Here is a 25,746-nt window from a genome sequence, read left to right on the forward strand (position 1 = left end):
ACTGCTTTACCATTCTGTCAGACAACCCGCTACGACGAGAAAGCCATCAACAGCCTCAGTTCCTCATCTATGCTCTCATCAAAGCAAGCAGACTCCTTTGACAAAAAGTGCTTGTCTACTGCTGATTCGATCAGTTGGTTAGTTTGTGCTATTGCGTGACTTTGGGGAATCCAAACTAACTCTTTTAAATGCCAAAGTCACACAATAACACAAACACAATAATACCCCTTTCCTGCCAAAATTAGCACATGCATATGGGTTTTCAACATAGATAATACCACTAAAATAGGCAACAGACAACTTTCCCATTGCCACTAGAGCAGAGCTCTGAACGTGGTGCTGCCGCAGACAAGTATGCCTTTCTATGTGTGTGGGGGTTGTTTTGGTGTGTCTGTTCAACGTCACTGGCAGGGCGGAGTTAAACAGTAGGCAGCAGCATGGACACACCAAACTTTATGATGGTTACCTCTCTTTCTATACCTCTTACTTATTCAGTCTCTCTATAAAACTCAGTGCAGACTAATTTGAAATAATGTTTTTGCGCTGAAAACTGGGGACATGCCAACTGACATCTCCTGTGGGTAACCAACTGTTTAATTTATCATTGAAAAGAACTTTAATAAATGTCTATTATAAGTGTAATTGTCTTTAGACGTTTGGATTTTGGTCATTCAAGGTTGAAAAGTTTAGTAGAGGTCTAGTCTTAGCCTAGATGAAAGAGTAAACAGATTCTGTGTATATGACAAAAAAAACATTCATAATGTTAACTCAAGGATATGAAGTATTTCTGTTAATTACTTACAGGTTTTATGTTTTTAATATATTTGATGACTATTTTAAAATATGGTCTAAAATCTGGCAATGTCTGGCTGATAAATCTTAATGCTTGGAGACGATGTTGAAATAATGTCTATTGTTCAGTGGGTTTGTACTGTCTTTGGATAAGTACCTCATACAACCCCTGACTTAAAAAGAAGTCACAGAATGATGATACTTTTTTACAGGGGACTCCTGGTTTGAGGACGTATAATTCTGAATGATAAACTAAGTCAGTGAACTCTGCATGAAAGACATTTCCTTTAGACACACTGGCCAACATTTCTCATGTCAACAAACAACTGATTGAGCAAGACTTCATGCACTGAGCAAGCAACGCGGCTGGCAGATGCTGAGAGGAGGCCTGTGATTGGTCCGTGGCGGTGGGTGTTTCCGCATTCCGCACGGAGCTGTCAGCAGAAGCGCGAGTTGGAGAGGGGACCGTCGCGTCTGAGAAGAGACCTCCTCATTCATTCCCAGAGGAATACCGTCCATCGCCAAGGAGCAGGGATGCCTTACATGTTGATCAGCACGCAGATCCGACTGGTGTGTATCCCGCATCTGTAATCGACTCGTGTCGAGCTTTTAGATGAGACGAGTTTGCAGACTTGTTTATTTGGCCGAGCAACACAGCGCGCACTACTAATCAATCAAGGTCGCCACTTGCAGATTATAGTTACGCAGTGGCCTGTAATATTCTGCATGCTGGAAACAACAAACAGTGAAGGCTACAAGCGGAGCAAGCAACCTGCGTTATGTTTTTTTTTCTTTGATTTTGCCATAGTGCCCTAAATGAAAAACACATGTTGCCCAGTTGTCGGCCTCTTGTTGCGCACGTTCATTTTGTTGTCTCGAGCAACCTAATTCTATAGCCTATAAATATCTGATGATCTATTCATAGACTGTGCAGTTATTAGAGATGATCCGCACCTGCCAGGAGGCTTGCAGGTGTAGCCAGTGATCTGCAACCAGAGCTGCACAAAGCAACCTTGAGCAAACTATCAGCTGTATAGTTAAACCTTTGAAACCCAAGCAAATTGGTTTGATTTCTTTAAAAAAAAAAAAAAACATGGGCAGAAGGCAACCAGAAAAGAAAAAAGTGATATTTACATATTTTTTTTAACAAAAATAATTAATTATTATTATTATTATGAAATTATATTATCAATGTAGTTTTTTTTTTTTTTTTTTTTTACATTTTCCCCATTTTTTTTGCTAATTCTCCCCTCTTTTTAAAAAATACTTGGTACCTTTAATTTTCTGAGAGTAATTTCCTGTAATTTGTGAGACATTTCTTAAGTTGGTAATTGCCATTTTTCCCCATCTTTTAGAAAGACATCAAAGCAATTTGCTCAGGTTTCAACGGGTCGAATAGCTTTTGAAAGGCGTCTGGACGCAGCACAAGGAAGCTGATGTCAATCCAAGTTTCAAAGGGTTAATGTGCTTAATTATGTTTTAAAGGAGAATGGTCCAACAAATGTGGGAGATGAATATTCTGATCCAGAAGTAATGAGTTACCTCGGAGCAAGGAAAATAACCGTGCTGGGAAACAACTTGTGAGTATTGAAAATGGGGACGGTAAGTTATTTTAGTGGGTGGACATAAACATGGCACAAAACTAGTCACAATTAGGCAATATCTCAAGATAGAAAGTAGATATATGTAGGCATAGTTCAGCTTAGAACTTCAGCCACAATAGCACCACGACTTAAAGAGGAACTACACCTGTTTTCAAAATTGACTCATGTAATTCCTATGGTCTGGGAGAGTTCAAAATATATAAATAAACATGATATCTCCCAAATCCAAAAACTAGATTGCTAAAACTTAACTTTGTGGTAGGGTATAAAGTCTGGAGCTGCTCCATGAAAATGAACTGAGACAGATGTTATGGATTAGACAAGCCACTTAAACACTGCCTGTTCAAGACAGGAATACCCCGCTGTTTGGCAGCCTTGCCGTTATGTATGTATGGTATGACTGTTCAATGGGGGGACCAAGTTGTATTGCCCTTGAGCAACACCGGTAGGTAGTAACAGTGCTGAAACAGTCTCCGTGTAAGCAGGACAGCTGGCAGGACAGGACCATGGACAGGATGGGTGTGATGTTTTGATGGCTTGTTATGTGTGTGACCCATTGTGGGAGATTTAGAGAGTAGCTGTCAGCAGGTAATGGCTGACTCAAAAAGGAAGAACAGCGGACATAAATGTCTGCAAATGCGAAAAACAATGATATTCGGACACTCTGTAGTCTCCTGTTTAGAACGAGCTGGCAATGCGAATGTTATACGTCACACAAGAGGCTGACTCAGTTGGGTTAAACTTTATGCCCGTCATGCCTCTTTTGGTTAGGCACTGCCAGAACCATTTAAAAATGATACAATGGAGCCACATGATGCTGCCATCATTTGGTTCTATGTAAAAATGCCAAGGAGGCTTAAAGAAGGGATTTCATGCCGGCACACTTTCTGTGTAAAAAGGACTACTGAGAGCACCGAAAGTATATAGGTACATTTTTGGTTATAGAACTGAAAACACTGCAATAGAGTAAAGCTCATTTGGGTATAGAAAAGAAAAAACAAACATTTTGTGGTTACACAAAATCAGTCATTGTCTATGCTCCAGACTTTATACCCTAATGACATCACAAATTTGAGGCTTCATTCTCTGGTTTCTGGCTTTGACAGAGAGTAGCTCATGTTCACAAATACTGATCGAACTTTCCCTCTCCATGGAAACAGCATAGTGGAATTCCTAATTATGTGGTGTTCCCCTTTAAAAAATGTTCACAGGATGAACCATTTCTATCCTGATTTGATCATTTTTATTGAACCATCTCTTTTTTTTCACAATCAGGGAAGAGTAAACTGTGGAGTCACAGACGCAGCGCTCTGCACAAACGTGCAGAATCAACTCCCAGGTGTACTGTAAATGTGCTCACACAGCGGGCCATATTTCCATATTTAGTCACTTAACACTGGTGTTTCTTTCATTTTGGCAGTTAACGTGTACATATTGACGACAGAGATGAGATCAGGTCACATGGAGGGGAGAAAAAAAAAATCTCCCGATGTGGTTGGGGAAGGCTGCTGCTTTGCAGATTTATAATAAACCATTCAAGCTGATGGAATACAGATCAGGGAAGTGTTGTCATTGGCAATCAGATTCAAATGCTGCTGGGAAATGAACCAAGGTGTGGAAGGAAGTGAACAAGCACCAGAACAATTAACAGCATTCTACTCTCCAAGCAAAGTTTACTGAAAGAGAGAGAAATCCCACATCTGTGGAAAAGTAGGATGACTCTGTGTTTATGCTCATTCAGTTCCGAGTACCATGTGGACGACCCACCTCGGCTGGTGCTGAACAAGCTGGAGACGCTCGGCTTCCGCGTGCTGACGATGACGGGGGTGGGACAGACGCTGGTGTGGTGCCTCCACAAGGAGACGGAGTGATCTGTCATGGAGCGTGTGTAGACTGTATCAAAATACCACTATAAGCCTTTGAAAGGATGAATGAATCGTGCTGAGGTCAACTTTTTTTCTTTTTTCAAACTGAAGTTGTCTCCTCTACATGACACACGGAAAGCTACAAATAAGCCCATTTTCTAGTAAAAAAATAAAGTCTTAAAGTTGAGATTATCCCAGACGTAAGGTTTCAGATTATAGTTGACAGGTCACTAATGTCAGGAGAATATCGAACTACATTCCAGAGATTTTATAAAACACTTTGACCATATTGTTTGCTATTTACTACTAGTGGCCAAGTGGGAGTGTAGGGAGTGAGGGCCAGTTTTACGGTTAGTGTATCACTTGGCAGTAAAACTTAATTAAAGCCTTGTCTTTCAATACAGCCTGTGCAAAAGGCCTCAACCAGTTCTCCCTAACTTTTGTCCAATAAATGAAACACCATGCTAAGTAAGTTTGTTCTTACCGCCCTGTGTAAAGATGCTTTTGTGAGTGTATCATGTGCTTATGATTAAATGATGTAATGTGGATTGATTGTGTACTTATTAATAAAAAAAAAATGCAATTGCTCTGCAAAGCTTATACCCTTCTGATAAAGAGACACTTAACAAACATATATATATGAAAAAATAAACTTATTGTGAGCCCCTGCTGCTTTGTGGCATCTTCCAGAGATGCTGCATGTCCCCAAGATGAGGCACTCACACTGCAGGCACACAGAGTGAAGCAGTCGGCCTGTGAGAGCCAAAAAACGCTGGGTGGTTTCAGTACAGCCCCAGGTCTGCCAGCACATGTCTGGCCAGCCCAGATCACTAACCCACAAACCAGAAACATTGCCAGTCAGCTAACAGCCAAACTCTTACCAGTCCTGCTGCCTCACACATGACTTAGCTTCCACCTCCGCACTTAAGATCATAAGATGTTGGTGCTTCCCAGTTCTGTGACCGCGGGGATTCCAGATACTGTTTGCATACATCAATGTGACAGCTTCGACTTGGACAATATAGGAGAAAAGAGCAGAGGAAGATACTACGAGGATTCCAAGGCTGTGCTGTAATTGTTGATAGGACAGAGCATTCAACAGGCTCATCCTGGTTTGCATGCAGCACAAGCCACTGTGGGCTCAGGGCAGGGTTGGTGGTGAATGTGTTTCCTGTAATTGTATTTCCTCTGTTGTCATTTGGACAGAGTTTGTGTGTTTCTGGGCTTTCTTTTTTTTTTCACATTGCCGGGATATGAAAAAGGCTACGCATAAACAAAACCATGTGATGAGGGGATTTTGCAGGAGGAGAGGAGCAGATGTCTCCCACCACACTGCTCCGCTCCACAGCTGGTCATTGTGTAACAGAGCCGCGGTGAGGCAGCGCAGGAGTGGTAGGGAGATGGATGACTGCGTTGGATGCTGCGAAGCTGCCATGTGGCTCCGAAATAACACAATGACAGGAGAAAGCACCGCCACACAGGCCCACAAATACAGACACAGCATTACGCCATAGCCCCCCAAGGGACAGGAAAATAGGACTATTTGGATGGATGGATGTTCCACAGGCAGAAGAAGACCTTGTTACAAAACTTAGGGTGACCGCAACAGTTTGGCACTGTAACGTCTGACTTAATGTGGGTCACAGAGCGGTAGCGTGTCACTTCAGAGAGCAATACAGAATATCTTCTAGGTATCTGTTATGTAAGCCTATTGTGAAACAACCAGCTTAGAACAATAATAGCTGTAAGGAAATTTGTCAAGGCTAATATCATAGGACAGAACACAGACAGTTTTTGAAGTTAGTGTCATCTTCTAAAATTTAAGCTGGTCTACGGCATGTGACAGGATCCATCAGGACCAAGAGTGAAGTGTATATAAAAACAGTGATGTGGCCAGGCTATCTCAAAAACAAGTACACCTTTACTGCAAAATCCTGGCTTATTTTCGCACATCACTGCTACACTAAGCATGAGTAGAGCACGAATATCCATCTTTCATATCATTCATCTTTCATACCATGAAAGGTGCGCTGTTCATGCTTAGTGTAGCTTTAATCATGTGGTAGAAGTTGTTCAGAAATGATTTCATGGCTACTTAATGAAAGCCTTTTAGTTCATGATTAAAACAATAGTTCTTTGCTTACTTAGATGAGAAGATTGATACCACTCTCATATCTGTCCATTTAATTTGAAGCTGGAACCAGATGTGATTGTATGGGAGGTTATGTGCCAGACAATTTTTTGGCCAGGAACAGTAACTTCCAGGAGTCTCTGGTGGTTGCCTGGCAACCTCACGATGACAACAAGACTCCAGAAAAGTCATCTCTCCTTGCCAAGAAAATGTACAGTACCTAAATTCCTTTCAAGCCACAATTTGTTGTTTTTATAGTTTGGTTTTTGAACAGATTAATAAACTTAACATAACGTATTAATGGGGCAACTTCGAGCTCACCTGGTGGAGTGTGCACCTCCTTTCCTGTCTATCTGAGGCTGTCCTATCATCAATAAGTGGAAAATGCCCCAAAAATAATTAAAAAAAACATATTAATTAGCATATTCCTTATTAATCTCAAGTTGCTGCTACCATAGGTGGATTTTTTTTATAGTTGGACAGAGACGAGCAAGCTGCTTTCCAATGTTTCCAAAGTTTTAAAAATTGTTACATGATGATATTTAGTCACCAAGAGGGCCTTTTCTGCATCAGATATTGACGATCCATTTCAGGAGTTCCAGAGCTTTTTGGCGTGTGGCTCCTTAAAATGAAGCCATGCCTACTTGCTACCCACTAATCACAGGTTTGTGTGATTAGTGTGGTGCTCCGCTATGAGCAGTTCAACCAAAGAATGTTTATATCCTCTTGGGATTGCTTATTTTGAATGGTTTTTACAGGAGAGTATTTCACAAGAAAAAAAAAAACAAAAATTAGAAGAAAAACTTTTTTTTTAACAAAAACATTTTGTCTTGTATTATTCCTTTAATAATCTTCTGACCGTTCAGATTTATTCTCGACTCCCTAATTGGGAACCTCATGGTTCTACATTATTTTGAACGGCATTATAAAATAATTGATTTGCATGGAGATGACAAAAACCTTGGAATAAAAACCCAGCACTAAATGAACAGCATCGTGCAGTCCACACGGCCTCTCTAGTCTGGAGTAGGGTGTTAGATATATTGTATACAAAGCCCAGGGTACAATCATCTCAAGCACCAGATCTACAAAGGGGAGCCTTCAAATTAGGTTCACCCGTCATCACACAAGGCCACAAGAATTCCCACAAAAGCCTACCAAGTGTTCCTATCTCAGCGTGATTACTGGTTTAACATCCACGTAGTCACATTGCGTGGTCTGCTGTCCGGATTGCCACAACTCCCGACTCGCTTAACAGAGAAACTGAATGTGTATGAAGACACTCGGATGGCTATAATACTGAGGTAATGAGGTGTCACTGCTGACCACACAGATAGAAATTACATAATAATTCACAACTTCGATTACATGTGGTGTTGCACGGCTAGTCCCCTCAGGCTCTTTTATAACATGATGAACAAAGACTCACTGGGTCCATTAATATTTCAATAACTTACCAACTAATATATTAGTGCTTAAGGCTGGTGCGATGATTAGATGTAAAAATCAAGAGAGGGACCCCAGAACAATATTATTATGACGCATAAACTAGGAGTACTTTTGAGATTCATATTAGGATTTGTGACACGCTGAGTACTGTATTAAGATATATTGCATATTATTCCTTTTACAACTGGAAATTATGTCTCCTAAATGATCAGAACAACTAATGAGATTATGTGGAAATTAAATCAAATAACTGTTGATGATTTATTCGCTCATCTCAGTTCATTGCAGCAAACTAAATTTTTTTTATCCACCTGAAACAGATGGAACTGCAAACATGCTGCAAGCATGTACCTTTTATTTTGTACAAAAGGTCCAATCTGCAACTAGAATATCTATAAAAGTTATCAAAATATCAGTTGCATCCAAGCATTGACACAATGTGGTTGCACTAGATAATGTGATGTGATCCCTCCCTGCAGCCTGAGTGTTAGGACTCCTACCTCTGATCCACACTGCAGGAGCCCTCACTTCTTCTCTACTCTGTATCTGCCTCAGTCATCCTACATTCTTAAAAAAGGAAAAGACATAACATGCTGATTAAAACCACAGATTTGAAAAAAAAGTTTCTTTTAAGTGATTAAAAAGATTTATTTTTCCACACAATGTATAACATACAAAACGTTATAACAAAGAAAAAAGAGGCTTTATGAAACTAAAGCCTGAAGCAGGTATTCATGGAATAACTGCAGGCTAGTACCGAGTCCCGGCAGCTTCCTCGTCGTCTTCTCTCTGCATTTGTTCAATGAGCCTCTGTCGCTCGGCGGCCTGCCTCATCCTCATCATCACCACGCTCTCATAGTCGCGCTCATTTGATAGGGAGCCCTGTGGGAAAGGGAGACAGTCACAGAGAGAGGTCACTATGACATGGAAAGTTTTACAAAGATTGCGTATGATCTGTAAGCACATATCATAATCTTTAGTCCCAATCCTTGAAATTTATGTGTCAATGCAGACAAAGTGAGTAATGTCAGTATTTGAAACTAAGAATTCATAAATTATCTAAAAAAAAAAAATTGACAAGCAAAAAGATTCATGAACAATTATTTAATTTTAAACAAAAGTTGAGCAGCAAAACTTTTTTTCCCTATTTTGATCGATTAATCATTCAGGTCATTTTCATGCAAAAATATGTTTTACATAATTGGAAATTGAATAATTTTGGAACAGTGAACAAAACTCCTGTGCACAGCCGGTGTAATCGTCAGGTACTTTATGACTTTAAAAAGTCTCAGTAAAGTTCTTCAGTATGCGGTGGTTGATTTTGTTTTCCCTTGAAGAATATTGGATAGGACAAAACAGCCAATTGAAAAAATTAGCTTGGGTTTATAGGACCTTTTTTATTATTTTCTGACATTTTTATTGTTTATTTTACTAATTTGATGTTTAGCCTCCAAACAACAAGTGAGAGTTGTGAGCTCATTTAAGTCTGTTTTTTATGATGACTTCAGAGTGGCAGATAAGCTGGTCTCACTTTGGTAAGAGAGATATTTGAATTCAATAGGTGCACAGTTATATTGTTTAGCTTGATCAGGAAAAGATGTGTTTGTTGACCTTTTGTGTGTTTACTTTGTCTAATTGTCTAATTTGACCAAAACAGCTAAGAGAGCTTGTGGAAGGTAGCAAACTTACAGCTCTACCACATCTCCCAGCTGAAACTGGCAGGTGTAGGGTGGCACACGTACACAAACACGTGAATATATCAGCAATTTGTAGTTGTCAGGGTTACAGCAGCCAGGTAGAAAATTTAAACATATCACCTATCCCTAACATCAGTCAGCATTGGCCTGTTTTTGAAAGGTTACTCCAGCAATTTAGCATTGCACTTCCATAACGTTGGGGGACTCAAAAGTGACAGATTAAAACTATAATAATCAAGATCTAAGCAGCAGAGGCTGGGACATCTCGACTTTTAGTTCCAAGTGTGGGTCAAGCTCCAAGACCCTCGGATCCTACATTTCCCATAATGCAGCCACCAGAACCTTTTCATCAGTTAGTCTGACGCGTCATGTCTTTCAGAGTCCTCTCCTTCACTTTGTTTCATAAGTATAAATTTGTAGTCTCCAAGCCAAGATAACCCTGATGACATCACATTAACTGTGTTCACGGGAGTGGAGTGGCCTTTTAATCAATATTCAAGGAAAATTTCTAGTGAGCCATTACACTGGAAGGGAGTCATAAAAAATCCAAAATGCCTGTATTTTACATCATGATGACTCGGGGCAGCACATGGAGCGAATGACACCACTGTCACCGTCCACTGTATGTTTGCTTTCACGACAAGGCCTGTGGGTACACAGCCGAGGACAGGCCGGCTTGTACAGATGCTCTCATCTCAGTTACCACCAGCATGATGGCAGGGTGAACATGTATGAGACAGCTGCCCACGGAGCAACTGTGACAGGGTAATTCCGCTGCCTGAGGTCATTAAACCCCAAAATGAGGGCTGGGATTAAGCCTGGCAGTCGCCTGGCCTCTTACTGTGTGTGTGATTTCTTTGAAGGGCTTGGATGACGACGGCGAGAGATTTTCTTACTGTGGGGGGAATCGGAGAGGGCAGCCACTGGCTAATGGCTAATCAAGCAGGGGTGGAACACGGGCCAGACGTCTTACACACACAGGTCACGATCTGTGCGGTCACAAATGCCACACACAGGCCAGCACACACAAGAAGAGGAACTCTACAGAAGGCACTTTTAAAAAAATGCACCTACGATGATGCTTATATTTGCATTCTTATATAACACACACACTCACAGAGACAGAGCGGAGGGAGGCCATGTGTCCACAGAGTAAGCCATTGTTTTATAGGATTATATCCAGGAAGTCTGCTGGGCCAAGGAAGTGTCCCTTTAACAAGACAGTGAGCTGCAGGAGAGAGAGCCAGTGAGTGTATGCATGAAGGACTGGGCGAGTGAGAGGTAGGTTTTTGTCAATGCGTTCGCTGAGCTAAGGCATCTGGAAAACATCACGGGGACTCCAGCATCCATGTGCTGAGAGAAAGAGGGTAAGTATGGAGGAAGAAGAGAAGAGAGGGTCGGTGAGGGGAAGTTTAACCCCCCCCTTCCACCCCTGGATTGAGGAAAGCTGCTATTATCATTCCAGTAATGTGAGCTCAAGCCCTTGTCTGACACGTAACTCTGAAATATCACGCAAACGCCATTAGGTAAATAAACAAGTCTTGCATCTTCAAATTAAACAAAACACAAGCAAGTATACAAGCAGGCTTCCTCTTCCTCAGCAAAAACATCTCTACTCTTTCCTGCCCTCTACTGGACACTACACCAAAGTGCACCTGAAAAATATCAAGTCAGAATTGGTCTAACTTTGCGCCAGTGATTCCCAACTGGTTGGTCGCAGTCAAAAAGTGACTCGCGACCACGTCAAGTTTGTGGAAAACACATTTCTTTTTAAGTACAGGGAATTTGCTGCATATAGTTTTGATTTTTGAAGTGCAGTGTCCTGCTGTAGAGTGAGGTTTTTATTTTGTTTTGTTTTGTTTTGTTTTGTTTTTTTAAGAACAGTAATTATTTTATTGGGCTATTCTTGGTATTATGTGGCCTGTTTGTTTGTTTTTTCAAAAATAAGACTAGGCTTAAGGGACTGTTCTTTATTTATTAGAGAAGGGGGGTGGCTGGATTTTTTTTGTACCCTTGCCAAAGCTACAAATTTTTTTACGTGAGCCTCACTGAGTGACTCTGGGAAAATGCATTAGGAATTCGTCCCATACGATGTGTTGAATGATGATGGTCAGAAAATTGAACATCCTATGAAAATTTCTGTTTTTACCGTTTCTGGTGGTGATTTGTATTCTGGCTTGGGTCAAATGCACTAAGTGTTTGTCCCACGTTATGTGTTCAAGGAAAGTCAGAATTTACAGGTTCTCGGTGTGATAAATGGTGTCTTTGAAGTTGTTTTCTTTTAAAAACGTTGCCTTTTTTTCCTACAGAGGTCTGGGCTAAGCCCTAAATGTCTTCAAATCCTAGAAATGCCCCTGGTTAATTACACTTTATTCTTGCAATATGTTTTATTCCTTTCTGTTTTGAAGCCCATGTGTTATTTATAGTTTGTGAAATAGAATCAAATATGTGGTAATTTCTTGTTTGTGCAGACCTTGAACTAATAACTAAAGAGAAATCTGGACCCAGTGGCTGGGCCAGTTTGGAACCAGTGTTCTACACGGTGTGGTCAAGGGTGGACTGTACCAGTCTAATGATGCAGGGGAATTCTGAGCATTAACAGGTGCTTTATGGGCAGTGTGACGCATTTCTTCTCAGGATGAGGGATGTTTCCTTGCCTCGGGTGTTAACTTACAATGTACATGTTTAGCCAGTGCATCACTCTGTAACCAAACACTTGGTTGTGTATGCATGCGTGCGTGTGTGCTGCAGTAACACTGGGGCCCCGGGTGAGTAGGAAACCACAGAACACAAACAACTGGCCCCCGTACAAAGCCAAGAGAGGAGGGCACGAGGCCGCCGCAGAGGTAGGATGGCAGTAAAACACACACACGGCACGCTCACAAACAAGCAAAGGACTTGCTATGTGACATCAGCACATGGCTAGGCCTCCAACCAGCACACCCCAGTCTGACCTCGGGCCAGTTATGACATCATGAATACCACCAGTGCTGTGAGTCAGGCGGCAACACGCACACACTCTCACACTCCTTCCCACACACAGCAGGAGGCATCACGAAGCACAGGTGGCCACTGTGTTCCCTCGACACAAGTTGTCAGATCAGCTGCACATTACACCATTCCTCTGAGTGTGTTTGTGTGAGATGTGTGTGAGAATGTAAGCATGTGAGCACAAGTGAATGAGTTTGTGAGGAAATGAAAGTGTGAATGCAACTGAGAGGGAAGAGTGCGGACTAGGGTAGCTACAAGATGCCACTATCTCTACAAAATAGGAAATAAAGAGAAGACTTTTTTTCTAGCAAACTATCACAAGCACAAGAAGGGATTTTTTTACTCTTTCATGAATTAAAAAAATAAATAAATGAATTAATAACTTGATTAATTAATTGATAAAAACACTAAAAAGAGAAAAGAAACATAATTGATGTTGGGCATTCAGGAACACTGAATGGTTTGAAGCCTTATTTAATTTCGACTTTACATATGTATGTGTGATAGATATGTGTAGAAACAGATGGGGCCCTGTGTCCATCTGTGTTCATGTTGTCCTTATTTATGTGCATTTTCTGAGAGCTTACAGAAATTGATGACTGGAAATCATAGGGGTAGTGCAGCCAGAAGTTTAAGAGAGACACGACAAAGACATTTGTAACATTTGAGATGTTACTTCGCTTGGCACAGGGACAAACGATACTACATAACAACTGGGAATAGAATGGATGTGAATTAAATCAAACATGAATTGGATGGTAGTGAAAAAAAGTAGTGACAGACCGCTGCCCTCCAGTGGATATGTTCATGCCAACGTAAGGGATGCATGAAAGTACATGGGCAGAGACAGTTTCTTGTGTTTGATATGAACGTATCTATTTTCATATGTCAAGGGAGTAAAAATGAGCTTGAACAGTCACAAGATCTCAGAGCAGTTAATTTGTTGCATCCACACAAAGACCACATCAGCTGAAGTCCCTGTCTTCTGTTAGTGTAATTCATTGATGCACCTAAACAGGAAACCACACAACTACAGTGCCATCCAGAAAGAGAAGACACACAAAAAGCAAGAGAAAAAACAAGACCTTATTTCGCCTCTCTGCTTTTTTTCCTTTTCTTTACTTGTTCTCTAACAAATTAAAATCAGACAGCACAAAGCTCATGATTATTTTGTGATGTGTCGTCAGGAACATTGCTGTTGATGCTGGCTCTTAAAATTCTGTCTCAGTCTGACTAGAAACATCGACTCTATGCCTAAAATATAGATGTGAGTATATATGAACACAAGGGAGCAACAGAATAAACAAGAAAGCCATACAAGTATTTAACCTCAGACAAAAAGCTTTACGTTTACATCTCCCTGAGAGTGTTTGGTTTAACAATGCCTTTTGGCTGATTTTAGAAACTAAAACTACACTGTGGCCTTGTTTACACCTGATACTATCTAGCAACCTGGGTGACTGGATCACAAGTGGAAAGCTCAAAGTACAAATATGAATGCACCCAATGCTTCCTCAATGCAACTTGAGATCAGATCACTTTGACCCCAGTAAATGGTCAGTTCAAAATCTGCCCAGTTAGCAGTCCTAACAAACTCACACCGACACCGAAACGGTTCGACTCTGTTGTTAAACTCCTTAGTAATAGCTGGGTAACATTAGCCATGTGATGTGATTGGGTACCCACATCTCCCGCATTATGGGACTCATAGAGCATGCACACTAGAGACTGCAGCAGCTAACTTTCATCAAAAGTTTCGTTTGACTTTCGGTTTAGCACTCTGCTAACTTGACTGGGGATCAAATAATTTAATCTTGTAGCTCAGCAAGACTTTCAAAATGTTTTTGGAACAAACGTGACAAATCATGAAAGTTCATTTTGCGGGGGACTTTATGCTCCAAAAAATGTATCCATTCATTCACAGAGTCTAAAGTCTCTCAGGGCCCCATGGCATCACATGACAGACCCCTACGGTGAAAATCCACTTTTGGCCACTATGTTAAATTGGCGTCAAAGCCTGGCACTTTTACTCAAGCTTGTTATATTTGCATATAAAGTGGGAAAGTGTGATCTGATCACAAGTGGTCGCTTGAGATGAATGTGGAGATACATTCAAATGCCAGGTATGATGAGACAGAGCTATCCACTTGTGATCCGATCACCCAGAATGCATGATAATACCAGATGTAAACAGGCTCTGTAGTTAAGTTTAAATAATTTCTTGATGATATACTTCAAATTTATACCATTTCATGCTTATTGTCTCTTAACTTTGCAGCCTGAGAGGTTAACAATTTGTATTTGATAACTGGATTGCTCATTAACACCATCATCCATCAGATATAACTAACTGGATGGTCACAGAGCCAAGAAGAGACTTCACAGACTTTTCTGCTAAGAGAAGAAATGTCTTCTTCTCAACAGGCCTGCTCTGTGGTGCCGGCTAACATTTCTGCCTCTAATGCACTCTCATGAAGTTAATCAAGGAGCTATTTATCTGGAGCGTGTGTGGTGGTGCGGTGTGTTTTCCTATATGTGTGTGTGTCACGGACCTATGCAGTAGTTGATTTATGAGAGGCGAACACTTATTTAAAAATCATTTGTGTGGTGTGTGTGTGTGTCTGTGTGTGTGTCTGTGTGTGTGGGTGGGTGGGGGGTGCCTATCGAGCACTCCTGCTAACTCAAACAAACAGGCAGCAGGCAGGAGTACTGCACATGCAACGCTGGAGCCAAGGTGAAATTCCTCTGCAGACAAAACTCAAGCTTTGTAAATGTTGGGGGGATTAGTCATCATTCATTATAAGACTCGGCAGACATAAAACCCCAAAGGTCTGGTCTATTATACTGTTTTTGTTAGTGAAGGACAAACACTACACAGAGATTAAGGCCCAAATCTACTTCCTGTATTCAACCCTTTAAATGCACATGTACTGCAAACATCTGGTTTTTGAATCCAACTCCAAGACAAGACCTTTTTTTTATTTGACAGCAAAAACAAAATTATATCTGCAGATGTATTCTTTATGAATACATCTGTAGATCATTGATTGTGAAAATTATTATGGATGCAAGCTGCAGAATTTACAGACATCCCTCAAACTGCACTAGGAGAGATAATTACTGTATGTAAAATGCAAAAAACAAAGTTGAGTTGCAGTAGAAAATATGCTTATTTTCTCAAAGTTCTGCTGCTGGGTTTTTTAATTAATTATACACACAAGAAAACAGGCAGCTCAGCTTTTGTTAATCATTCTCCAAAATTATGAAATACTCTTCCAAAAGCTATAAGAAAAGCAGGCTTGGTGAAAGACAGCTGAAAACCTTTTTATTTAGTCTGGCTTCTATTTTATGTAATTTTAGTAATTATTTCACATCAATTCTCTCATTAGTGGCCTCTGTCCTTTTTACCTGCATTTTTATATTCTGTTTATCATCGACAGTCTAATATTGTTGTCCTTTTGCGCTACATTTTTAATTGTGAAGCACTTCCCTTGTTGCATCCCTGCATCCCTTGTTGAAAAGTGCTCTATAAAAATAGTTTATTATAAGTTTAATAAATGACAGTCAGAAAGATAGAAGATAAAAACACAGAACTGATTTCGAAAGCTTGTCAACAAAATAAAAAAATTCAGATCTTTTACATTATCAGGAGAAGAAAGAGCATTGCCGGATCGAACATTGTGCTGGTGGTGGTAGTAGGTTGCGTGTGGACTGCAGATTCAGCCAAAACCTTTCAAAGGTGAAAGGTAGGGAAAAAAGGCAGCAGTGAATATGAGGTGCCATGTAGGTGGATGTGTGTATGTGTGGACGTGTACGCCATGTGGTTGTACGTGGTCACGGTATTGGACAGAATGGAAGTCTGTTGGATGGAGACAGAGAGCGCCGTTGGAAACTGTTAAAGTTAGGGAAATAAACAGTGAAAAGAGAAATGGCACCAGAGACCTGAACTCCTGGTGCCCTGGCATTTCTCTTTATGATGGATGAGCTCAGGGATCCTAGAATAGGGAGATGTGGGGGTTTGGCCTCTTTAATATCCAACAATACACTGTTGTAAAAGCAAAATTATGTCTTTCACATCCTGGCCTTCCGGGAAAAGCCCTCTGATTGCAACAGATTTCCCATTAAAACAAAAGTGGCCACAGGACTGGTAAGAATGCAGTCTGAACCTTGGCGATGTCAGAAAGAACTCAGGCATGATGAGGGGAGAAAAAAACTAAATCAAGGTTCCAAACATAAAATTTAAATTGTCTGTGCTCTCTGTGTTTGTATGTACTGTATGTGTTCTCAAATTAACACAGGTCCTTATCTGAGCAGAAAAAACAGCAAGTGGAATGTATACTGCTGTATACTGTTTACAACATATCTCCTCTCTTCAAAGTAATCTAAATATCCCAACCATGATTTTATAATTACTATTGATTTAGTGCCAGGAGACACATCAGTACATTCCCAGCCTACACCGGCCGCCCACATTCACTGGAAAGAAACAGTATGCTATGAGTTATGCATATGTACAATACATTTTTTTCAACTCAGATGTGCGAAAACTAAATGGAGAGCACCTACCATTAAGCACAAAAGACATTTTACAAGTCTGTGGGCGCAACAAAAAGATCAAAACAAGTACAAGATTTTTCTTTATAACAGCACAAATATACCATTACATAACATGTGTTTTCTGTTCAAGCACGATGTTGCAGCTCTTGAATTTTACACCAATAGCCCACTCGAATTTTCTTAAAAATCACAATATATGTGATAGATAATCAAAAGCTGTTAATTCTTGTTTAAGTGTAAGGCATTACAACACGTCCATGTCTAAAACCTACATGCAAATATCCTGTTTTATGCTGTTAATATATGTCACCAGCATACATTACCTCATCAGAAATGTATGTTTCTCCATTAATCATCCAGCCTATTCCCCTCCTTACTGTGTTGGACCTGACATGACCTTATTTAGTTGATTAGAGGCTCCTGTAGGCTTTGTCATGTGTTAATGAGTCTGCACTTGGTATTGAATAACATAACACCTGGACTTCGACTGGTGTCAGATCTCTATCATGTGGCAGTCATGCACTTCCTCTTAGCAGCCAGACTGCCAAGTTTCTGTGGGAGCGCCTTCAAAAAGCCCATCACTGACTCATAACTTTGGAGACAAACAGTGACGACAATGGTGAGGATGATGACAAATGCCAAACTTGGCTGTTCTCAGAACTGATGAAAAGTTATTACAAAGAGTAGCTACTGGAAACTGCTGTAGAAAAAGATTCACAAACCCTCATAGAGCGCCCATTTTCAAGCAAGGAACTGACTGTATGTTCTCACTCCTTTCATTATCTGGGTAATTCATGGATGTACTACAAGCTGACTTTCAAAGCACAGCGTGTCCCATGTTATTATCGTATTATTACATTATCAAAAAATGTTTTTGATATGAAAGAATCAGACAGTTCTTGCTGTAAATCAAGTCTAAATGCTGGCTGTCTGAGGGCCCCAATATAGCGGAAGCTGAAGAACACACAACAAAGGGCCAGAAGAATATCCAGCAAAGCCTCAGTTTGGGCTTCTAGCGCCAGTCAAAGCAATATCTGGAAACACTTTTTATCCTGCAACAACAAAAACACGCAGCATCCCAGATTTCAGGCCCAGCATAGCTGCATCAAACCACACTGCCCGCTATGGTCAGGCCTTAGAAAAGAGGCTTATACAGAAATCCAGCTTGGTCTTAACGCATCAGCCCAAAGGCTACATAGCATGACAACACGACTCAAAGCGTGAGCTCAACCTCGGTCAGACAGAGGGTCTTGTGAGGTCATTTCAGTACCGCAGATAACACCAGCTTTCACCCTGATTGTCTTCTAGCATGAAAGCAGTGTGAGTGTGGTCGTAGGTGGAAGAAGGAGGGGGTTTCTCAGAAGAGAAATGTTCAAAAACGTTCTGTTTCAGTCTTGAGTAAATGTTATGATAATTTCATTTGCGTGAGTAAATGTGTCTGGTCTTTCAGACCGCTCTGGCACTGGTGTGCAGAGCGGGAGAACAAGGGAGGATCAGGCGGCACGCCTTTTGTTTGTTGGATCGATTTGAAAGGACTGGAAGAGCAGTGAAAGACACAATTTGTCCATTTCCTTTTCACCCTGCATGTTTAAGTTTAGTGAAGTGGAGAGGCATGAAGGCTCTGGACAAAAAATACACAGCCGTGTCTTCCTTCCTGCAGGAACACATGGTTCAAAAGAAGACTTGTGCTGTGTCTCAATTTGCATTCTTCTGTATTCACAGATGCTATCTGGAGTGTATAAGTGTATATACACTGAAAAGTACAGCAAAATGCAAGGCGTTATGAATAACCGGGTGGTGTGCTCAATGATCAAAAAGACGTGGAGTTCTGGATACTTCTCACCTTCACACCTCTTCCTAAAATACAGCAAGCAGGTGAACTCTGGTGGATGGAGTGTAAAAAAGTATATAGATATACTTCCAGCAACATTAAGGGAGCCTCTCAAGTGATTTTGTTTTTATTTTTTTCTAACAAGCCGCATGTCGCTTAGCCTGGAGCAGGTTAGGACATCTCCATGGGGAAATACTGAAACAAACTGATGCTCTCACGTTTGCTTATTTGCATCGCGTCCAGTTAGGATGAGGTGTTAGTGGTCGCCATCTTAGCTACATACCACCAAACTTGTGAAAATTAGAGCCAAGGAAGCGTCAGCAGTGGCAGTTGCTCGAACGAGCAAACAAGCCGGCAGATATTTTGGCAGGCAACAGTCTCTGTGAAATGCTTGCAGTAATCCTCCATCCAGTTGCAATTTTCCATTATAAAAAAGATGGAGAAGAAGCTGTCAAATATTGCAATCAACAGCGGTGTTTGATTTCGTACTATCTGAATGGGGACACAGCATTGGTTGGGATATCCGAGCATGATGGCATGTTGATTTTAATATACTCTCAAACACAGGGACATGGGTTATAGAAGATTATATATTTGGAAAAAAGAATCTCTCCAAACCATAACACAACCAAAAGGGCATGATCAACACAACTAACAATTACCGCCTGTGAGAGCACAACAAAATGCTTGTACCCTGCCATTTTTAACACAAACAAATTCCATAGTGCAGAAAAAAAAATTGCTACTCGGACACAATTTCCATTCCTGTGTTGCTATAGCATTCCAAAGGCAAAGACAACATGCTGGAGGCGTGAGAATTGGAAATGCAACAAGTTATCTCTCTCTTGTGCAACCCCAGCGTGCCTGTACATACATGTCTGCGTGCGATCGTGTGCTTTGATTACATAGATGGGCTATACGCCTCCAGTCAGGCAGAAGGGCCTGTAGGGTGGGCTTGAGTCCGGGGCTTTGGACATGCCAACAGCAGGCAGGAAATCAGGAAATCAGCAGAGCACAGGGACAATGACACGGAGATTAGAGATCAGTTAACCCCCCCCCCCTTCTGAGTGGCTGACCTGTTTGCTCACTGACTATGACTTCCTTTTAGACACAAGCACACACACTCTCAAACACAACCTGCTGCTAACCTATTCAAACTCTTTCACACGCTGCTCACACAGCTGTGCACCCTAGTTTCTCAAATTTCTCTATATCACAGGAATTACATCAGCATTTCCTGTTTTGCACTCACTTGTCTGCAGGTAATGGGTGCAGCTAACCAACCAGCAGGACTAACACTTGTGACTACTAGGCTAACTGACACCGCTTACAGGATGATATCATCTGACGGCTGGCAACCATTCTAAAGAGGGATGACTGAAAATATAAACCAATAAAAGTATTAAGAAAGAAATTACAAAGACGCCTTCACCTGGATGCCTTGAAGCTCTTGTACTCTGACCTCACCTGGCTTATCTCTTATGCAAAGAAGACTTTCACCGCTAAAACACCTGGAGGGCTCTGCAAAGCAAGAGGGAGTTTACTCTGGGACGGGTTTAGAAAAAGAAAAAGAAAGGATCAAATGTCCAAGGACTGAAAACACTCCCCTAAGCAGCAGGATAGACAAAGGTAAGAGACACTCTCTTGGCAGTTAAATGCTATAGTTTAATGTAAAAGTTGATTGGTTGTGTCACTGGATAAAAGTCCCCGACTCTGTCTCTCTCTGTCTCAAGGCTGCGCAATCTTCTCTGTAACCGCTGAACAAGTCCCATCATGTCAAGGAAGAGTTTGTCAGAGTGTGCAGGTAGACGCTGCCTAGTTCCCTGACAGAGGCGTGTGTGCATGCGTTGGATTGAAATGTCCTGTATTTGCTCAGAAAGCCAGGTAAGAACTAATCGATCTTTGTCTATTCTATTGTTATTTATCATACGTGACAAATAACTGCATGAAAGGAAAAACCTTCAAATCAGTTTCTTTTGAATCCATTTCGTCAGACGAATTCCTGATCTGTCTCAAAGGTGAATCACTTATGGCAGCGTTGAGGAGGATAATTTAAAAATTGTTTCTTGGCCAATCTGTTTTAATGGGCTTCTTTAATTTTCTACTTGGCCATGAAGTGTTTCCTGGACATGATACTCATGGCTGAAATTCTAAGACTCCTCCTTGGCCAAACTGACATGTTTGGAAAGGAATGCTGTTGTGTCCGCACTCTCCAATCTCCCGCTGCTACTAAAGTGCCGATAAAACCTTTACAGGCCAACAAAACCTGTTTGCTGTAGTGGCTTACAAATTTACAGAGTGAGTGTTTCAAGTCACGAACACAGGTCTAATGTGGGCAAAGCTGTTTGGAAGACCGTAAAATCACAGACACTGAGCAGATTATCTAATCGACATGCCAGTGTTGATGAACTAAGTTCTGCTTTACTCAATAAAATGATTACAGGTCACGAAACGCAAAATTACTTTTTTGTGTGTTATTTTGATTCACTTTGACCATGAATGTCTTCTCTTAAGTTTCGTTGGTGGATGTGAAACTTTTATAATATGAAACTACATTACAAAAACAGATATCATATTTTGAAATGCCCACAGCATGATGTTATCGATGGACTAAAAATATCTCATTTTATTAGGAGTCCCACTGCATAACTCTAACACTACAGCAAAATAAACTGACTGCATACCAGCTATTTGTATTTTTCTCAAAATCGGAAACATATGTTCAAAAGTGAAGTTATCATGATTTCTGACAGAAGTTACGGTAAAACCTCATTTCCCCCCAAAACAAAATGTGAAGATATATGTTTCACTTACATGCAGGACAACAATTACCATTAGGGAATCTGAATTTTCTGAATCTTTCTTTACTGGAAGTCTTAAGTAGGTTGACAAACTTCCCTTGGAAGAGAGGCCACGGACCACACCTGCTTTTATGAGAAAAACACAGGGATCGGAAAAGTAAATATTTAGAAATGAAAGCTTCAAAGCATTGTTGGAACATCCCTCTGCTGCCAAATAATACTGAATTTCATTAAATCAAAATCGAGTGGAGCAGGTGCAACCTCAAAACAATGGCTCCCGATTTGCATCAAGCCAACTGTTTCAGTCCAGTACTTACATCTGGTGCTCAATTACAAGGACAAGCACAGGCATGCTTCATATTCTAGCATGGTGTGAGGGGATCCTGGATTATCAAACAGATATATGATGTAGTATTAGAAACTTGGTATTAGATGTGAGTTTGTACAATTATAATTTCTCTTTTCTCGTGTTTTGATGCAGATGGAATTACGCTCATAACTGTCACCACTTGCTAAGGATCCACCGTTGAAAAAGGAGGAAATACAAAAGGATATAAAGACTAAGGATATATAACAAGCATAAATAAAAGCATTTTGGTCTATCTGAGCCAGATCTGCCAAGATGCCACTGAGAACATCATTGTACAGAAAGCCATCCTCTGGTCGTTGGCCCGGCAGGAATTCCAAGCGCAGGGAGGTGCTGTCTGTCAACATGATCAGCCTACCACTGGCTGATTTCCGCCACATCTCACATATTGGCAACGATGCCCAGAGAGACAGCTTTGGAGACCTGTCCTTCTTAAAGATGGGCCACGGTCTGCTTCTTCAAAGCTCCCAGAGCGAGCAGAATCTCTTCCTGGCTTGCTCTCCACCGCCAAAGCCCCCTCGGCTGAACCTGGATGATGCCGAGGGCTCAGAGAGCCCCGACTGGCGTGCAGGCCACATGCACAACACATCCCAGAAAAGAAAGAAATGCAGCTCTATGCCGCTGCTGGATAGTGAGGAAGGGGAAGCAGAGATGGAAAAGGAGGGTGGGTACCAAAGAGGGAATAATGTCACTCCCAATATGGCTCGCAGCCTTGGACGAGGCAGCCTGAGTTCAGACAAGGATGAAGACTCCACAGACACCTGTGATAAAACTGCTGGACAGCATAAAGAGGAGGAGAGTGGTTTTTCATTCAGCCTCGACCTGGGCCCTTCAATCCTGGATGATGTTCTCCAGGTGATGGAAAAACACCACGATTAGACAACATATTAGCCACTAAAAGTTTGGAGTTTGAAGAAAAGATCAGATTTCACACCCTTTTTGGGAACACACTCCTGATAGAATGGACAAACCACTACCCTAAAGCGATGGTTATTGCTGGAATAAATCTGGAGATATCTGATTTTATGATCTCTAGGTGCCAAGTACAGACAAACAACCTTCGGTGAAAGCTTGCCTCACCTAGGTTTTAATGGACTACTACACAGAATAAAACTGATACAGGATAAAAAAGTTCTGCATTTTTTTTAATGATTTCTGTAAAGCATGTGACATTTTATATCTGATATTACAGCACCTTTCTAGAATAAGGAGCTTACTTTTTTTAGCGCACCAAATATTGTATTTATAACACACTGTGGTTCACAGCATTTGTTAAAGATAAACATTTCGTTTGAAAGGTTTAACTAAAAAAAAGACAACACAAAGTTAATATTTTCCTTAAAATCACCCCTTGCAGAGTTGAATGCAATGTTGAAGTTAATAATTGAACTCTGTTGGATGTCAAACTCTGAGCTGGACATTTCCACCTTCTTTTACTTTCTTACTTTGCTATTGTAATGCCCCAAAACCACACTGCACAGTGCTGAAGACGGCTGTTAAGACTTAAGAGTGTTGTGTTTAAGAAAAGAAAAGCTGCGGCTGGAATCCAAGGTCCTCGAGCTGTGATGTCTTGGCGGGCTTGCCAATCTATTGTGTGCAGAGGGCAATTTTTGGTCCGCACGCATCTCAGAGGCCCCACGCGAAAGGTAGACCAAGGTACCCCCCATCTCTCATTCCCAACAATGCAGTGAAAACAAACACTTAGCTCTGCTTCCAATAAAACCCAGCCAGTGATGGCAGGTTGGGCTGCAGACCAAGCCAGGCCACAGGTCCAAGACCTCAGATAAAAAAAAAAAAGAGGCAGGAGCAGGCTGTTTTCTTAGCTGCAAATCAAGAGTGCGATGCTCTGGTGAGTGGCGCACGAGAGGAAAAGTGGTAAAGGGTAACGTGATACTTCCACATATGCAGGGGGTGGCGAGGGAGGAGGACCAGAGACATTCATTACTGCAGCAAAAGCCCTGATGAGGGTTTAAACACTACCTTCTGACCAAACAGACCCCCAGTATGAGAAAATCTTGCATACACTGGCACACAGGAGGAAAACGCGTGTGCTGTATGCATATGTAAGCACGCATCAGTAAACTGAGATTTGTGCAGACAATTTGGGTCCACTTTTCTCAGGTCTGGAGACGGGACAGAGCCTCAGTCTGTGCCTTTGTGGGGGGTTCCCAGGAAAGGCTGTGGGGCAAACCCAGAACAAGTCGAATTCCTAAGTTCCCCACGGCTCATGCTGCAAAATATACGAACCACAAGTGTCCCACGTCTAGCAATAGATTTAGAATTCTATGTATGTCCAAACAGAAACAGCAATGTTTGTGGGTACGTCTGCACTGTATATCTACTCTGCCATCTCTCATTTTAGTGGATATCACTGACCATTTGTCTTGTGTTTGTTATGACAATAACACATTGTGAAACTTTTTTTTTTTTTTTGTATTGAAAAATGTACTGTTATGTATTTTGGGGAAGTAAAGAAAAATATCTTTCATACTCCAAGATTGGTGGTTTTGTGGATAGAAGTGCTCGTGTCAACATTTTAAGAGAGCTCGTATGAGATTGTTTACACACTCTGACAGACAGACATTTATTTGGCTTTTCAACTGTCAGAAGCCACTGTAGAGGCAACAAGCCTTGCTTAACAGTTTCTAGAAAAATTATAGCCTTGGATTATCCACCACAACATGCAGCACAACATTATTTCAAGGTGGAGAAACACACAAGCCTAAATTAGACAGGCATGTCAAGCAGGAATACGTGTGAAGTCGCAAATACCGTATTACGGTGAAGTGGACTTTGAGGCGGCTGCTGAGTTGCTCGGCTTGCCCCACTCTGAGGCACACCTGTGTCATAAAGGAGGTGACATTCAATAGCTAACCAGGGTGTGCCTGCAATTTGTCAAGACTTTTCTATACTTTTTGCAGATAAGCAAGAGAAAGAGCTATTCAGTCACACAGACTTTACTTTGGATAGTGTTTCCGCGTCTGCAACAATGAACAAACAATCAAAGCCTCATTTGTTAGCAAATGAAAGAAGAACTGTGCAATGTCAGACAGACACTTTGAAAACAAATTATCACATTACTAAGTGAGAGTAAAAAAAAAATAAACCTATAAAAACAATATAAAAACTAGGCATTTGTGTGAAATTTTGTCATGACTAAGGTATGAATTCTTAAGTTAAATTTTAAGTTAAATTCGGAAATTCCCTGAAAGCCTTCTTAAGATATCACATTAACGAAATGGATGCAAGGTCACAATGACCTTGACCTTTGACAAACAAATTCTAATCAGTTTATCCTCGAGTCCACGTGAATGTTTGTGCCAAACTTAACTGAATTCCCTCAAGGTCTAGAGATATCGTGTTCAAGACAAAGCGACGGACGGGGTCACAGCGACCTTGACCTTTGAACACTAAAATCTAGTCAGTTCACTGTTGAATCCAAGTGTACATTTGTGCCAAATTTGAAATAAATTCCCTCAAGGGAGATATTGCACTCACAAGAACATACAGAACATTTGTACATACATACAAAACAGGTGGACAGACAGACAGCCCAAAAACATACAAAAAAGAAATAATTAAATAAAAAAATTAAAAAGAAAAAGAAAAATAACAAATCTTGCTATTTCATCCACCCCAGCTATACTTGACCAAGAAAGCC

The 25,746-nt window shown here is 41.0% G+C and overlaps 3 protein-coding genes across 4 annotated transcripts in view; 2 read left to right on the forward strand and 1 right to left on the reverse strand.

Moving 5' to 3' along the window:
* Nucleotides 1-1,202: 1,202 nt before the first annotated feature.
* gchfr (GTP cyclohydrolase I feedback regulator) lies at nucleotides 1,203-4,809 on the forward strand. The gene is made up of 3 exons (XM_042501124.2): nucleotides 1,203-1,362; nucleotides 2,278-2,372; nucleotides 4,138-4,809. Exons 1-3 carry the CDS (start codon nucleotides 1,327-1,329, stop codon nucleotides 4,265-4,267), a joined length of 261 nt encoding a protein of 86 aa, XP_042357058.1. The 5' UTR covers nucleotides 1,203-1,326; the 3' UTR covers nucleotides 4,268-4,809.
* A 3,577-nt stretch (nucleotides 4,810-8,386) lies between these two features.
* The window catches only part of dnajc17 (DnaJ (Hsp40) homolog, subfamily C, member 17), a 43,960-nt gene continuing 26,600 nt past the window's right edge, over nucleotides 8,387-25,746 (reverse strand). Inside the window, exons 11-12 of one of the 2 annotated variants that reach the window (XM_042500967.2) lie at nucleotides 8,599-8,723; nucleotides 8,387-8,408 (exon numbers count right to left, since the gene is read on the reverse strand). In XM_042500967.2, the coding sequence (XP_042356901.1) occupies nucleotides 8,402-8,408; nucleotides 8,599-8,723 (132 nt within the window). In that variant the 3' untranslated portion in view covers nucleotides 8,387-8,401. Of the gene's footprint in view, nucleotides 8,409-8,464; nucleotides 8,724-25,746 lie in introns of those variants that run through there. The other variant, XM_042500966.2, reaches the window with a different exon arrangement.
* On the forward strand, nucleotides 20,033-24,581 carry LOC121953753 (cdc42 effector protein 3). The gene is made up of 3 exons (XM_042500968.2): nucleotides 20,033-20,546; nucleotides 20,651-20,801; nucleotides 22,200-24,581. The coding sequence occupies exon 3, from the start codon at nucleotides 22,341-22,343 to the stop codon at nucleotides 22,962-22,964; it is 624 nt and encodes a 207-aa protein (XP_042356902.1). The 5' UTR covers nucleotides 20,033-20,546; nucleotides 20,651-20,801; nucleotides 22,200-22,340; the 3' UTR covers nucleotides 22,965-24,581.

Source organism: Plectropomus leopardus, chromosome 14 (genome assembly GCF_026936395.1).
Source record: "Plectropomus leopardus strain MGB_pleo_1.0 chromosome 14, ASM2693639v1, whole genome shotgun sequence".
In the NCBI taxonomy this organism is placed as follows: domain Eukaryota; kingdom Metazoa; phylum Chordata; class Actinopteri; order Perciformes; family Serranidae; genus Plectropomus; species Plectropomus leopardus.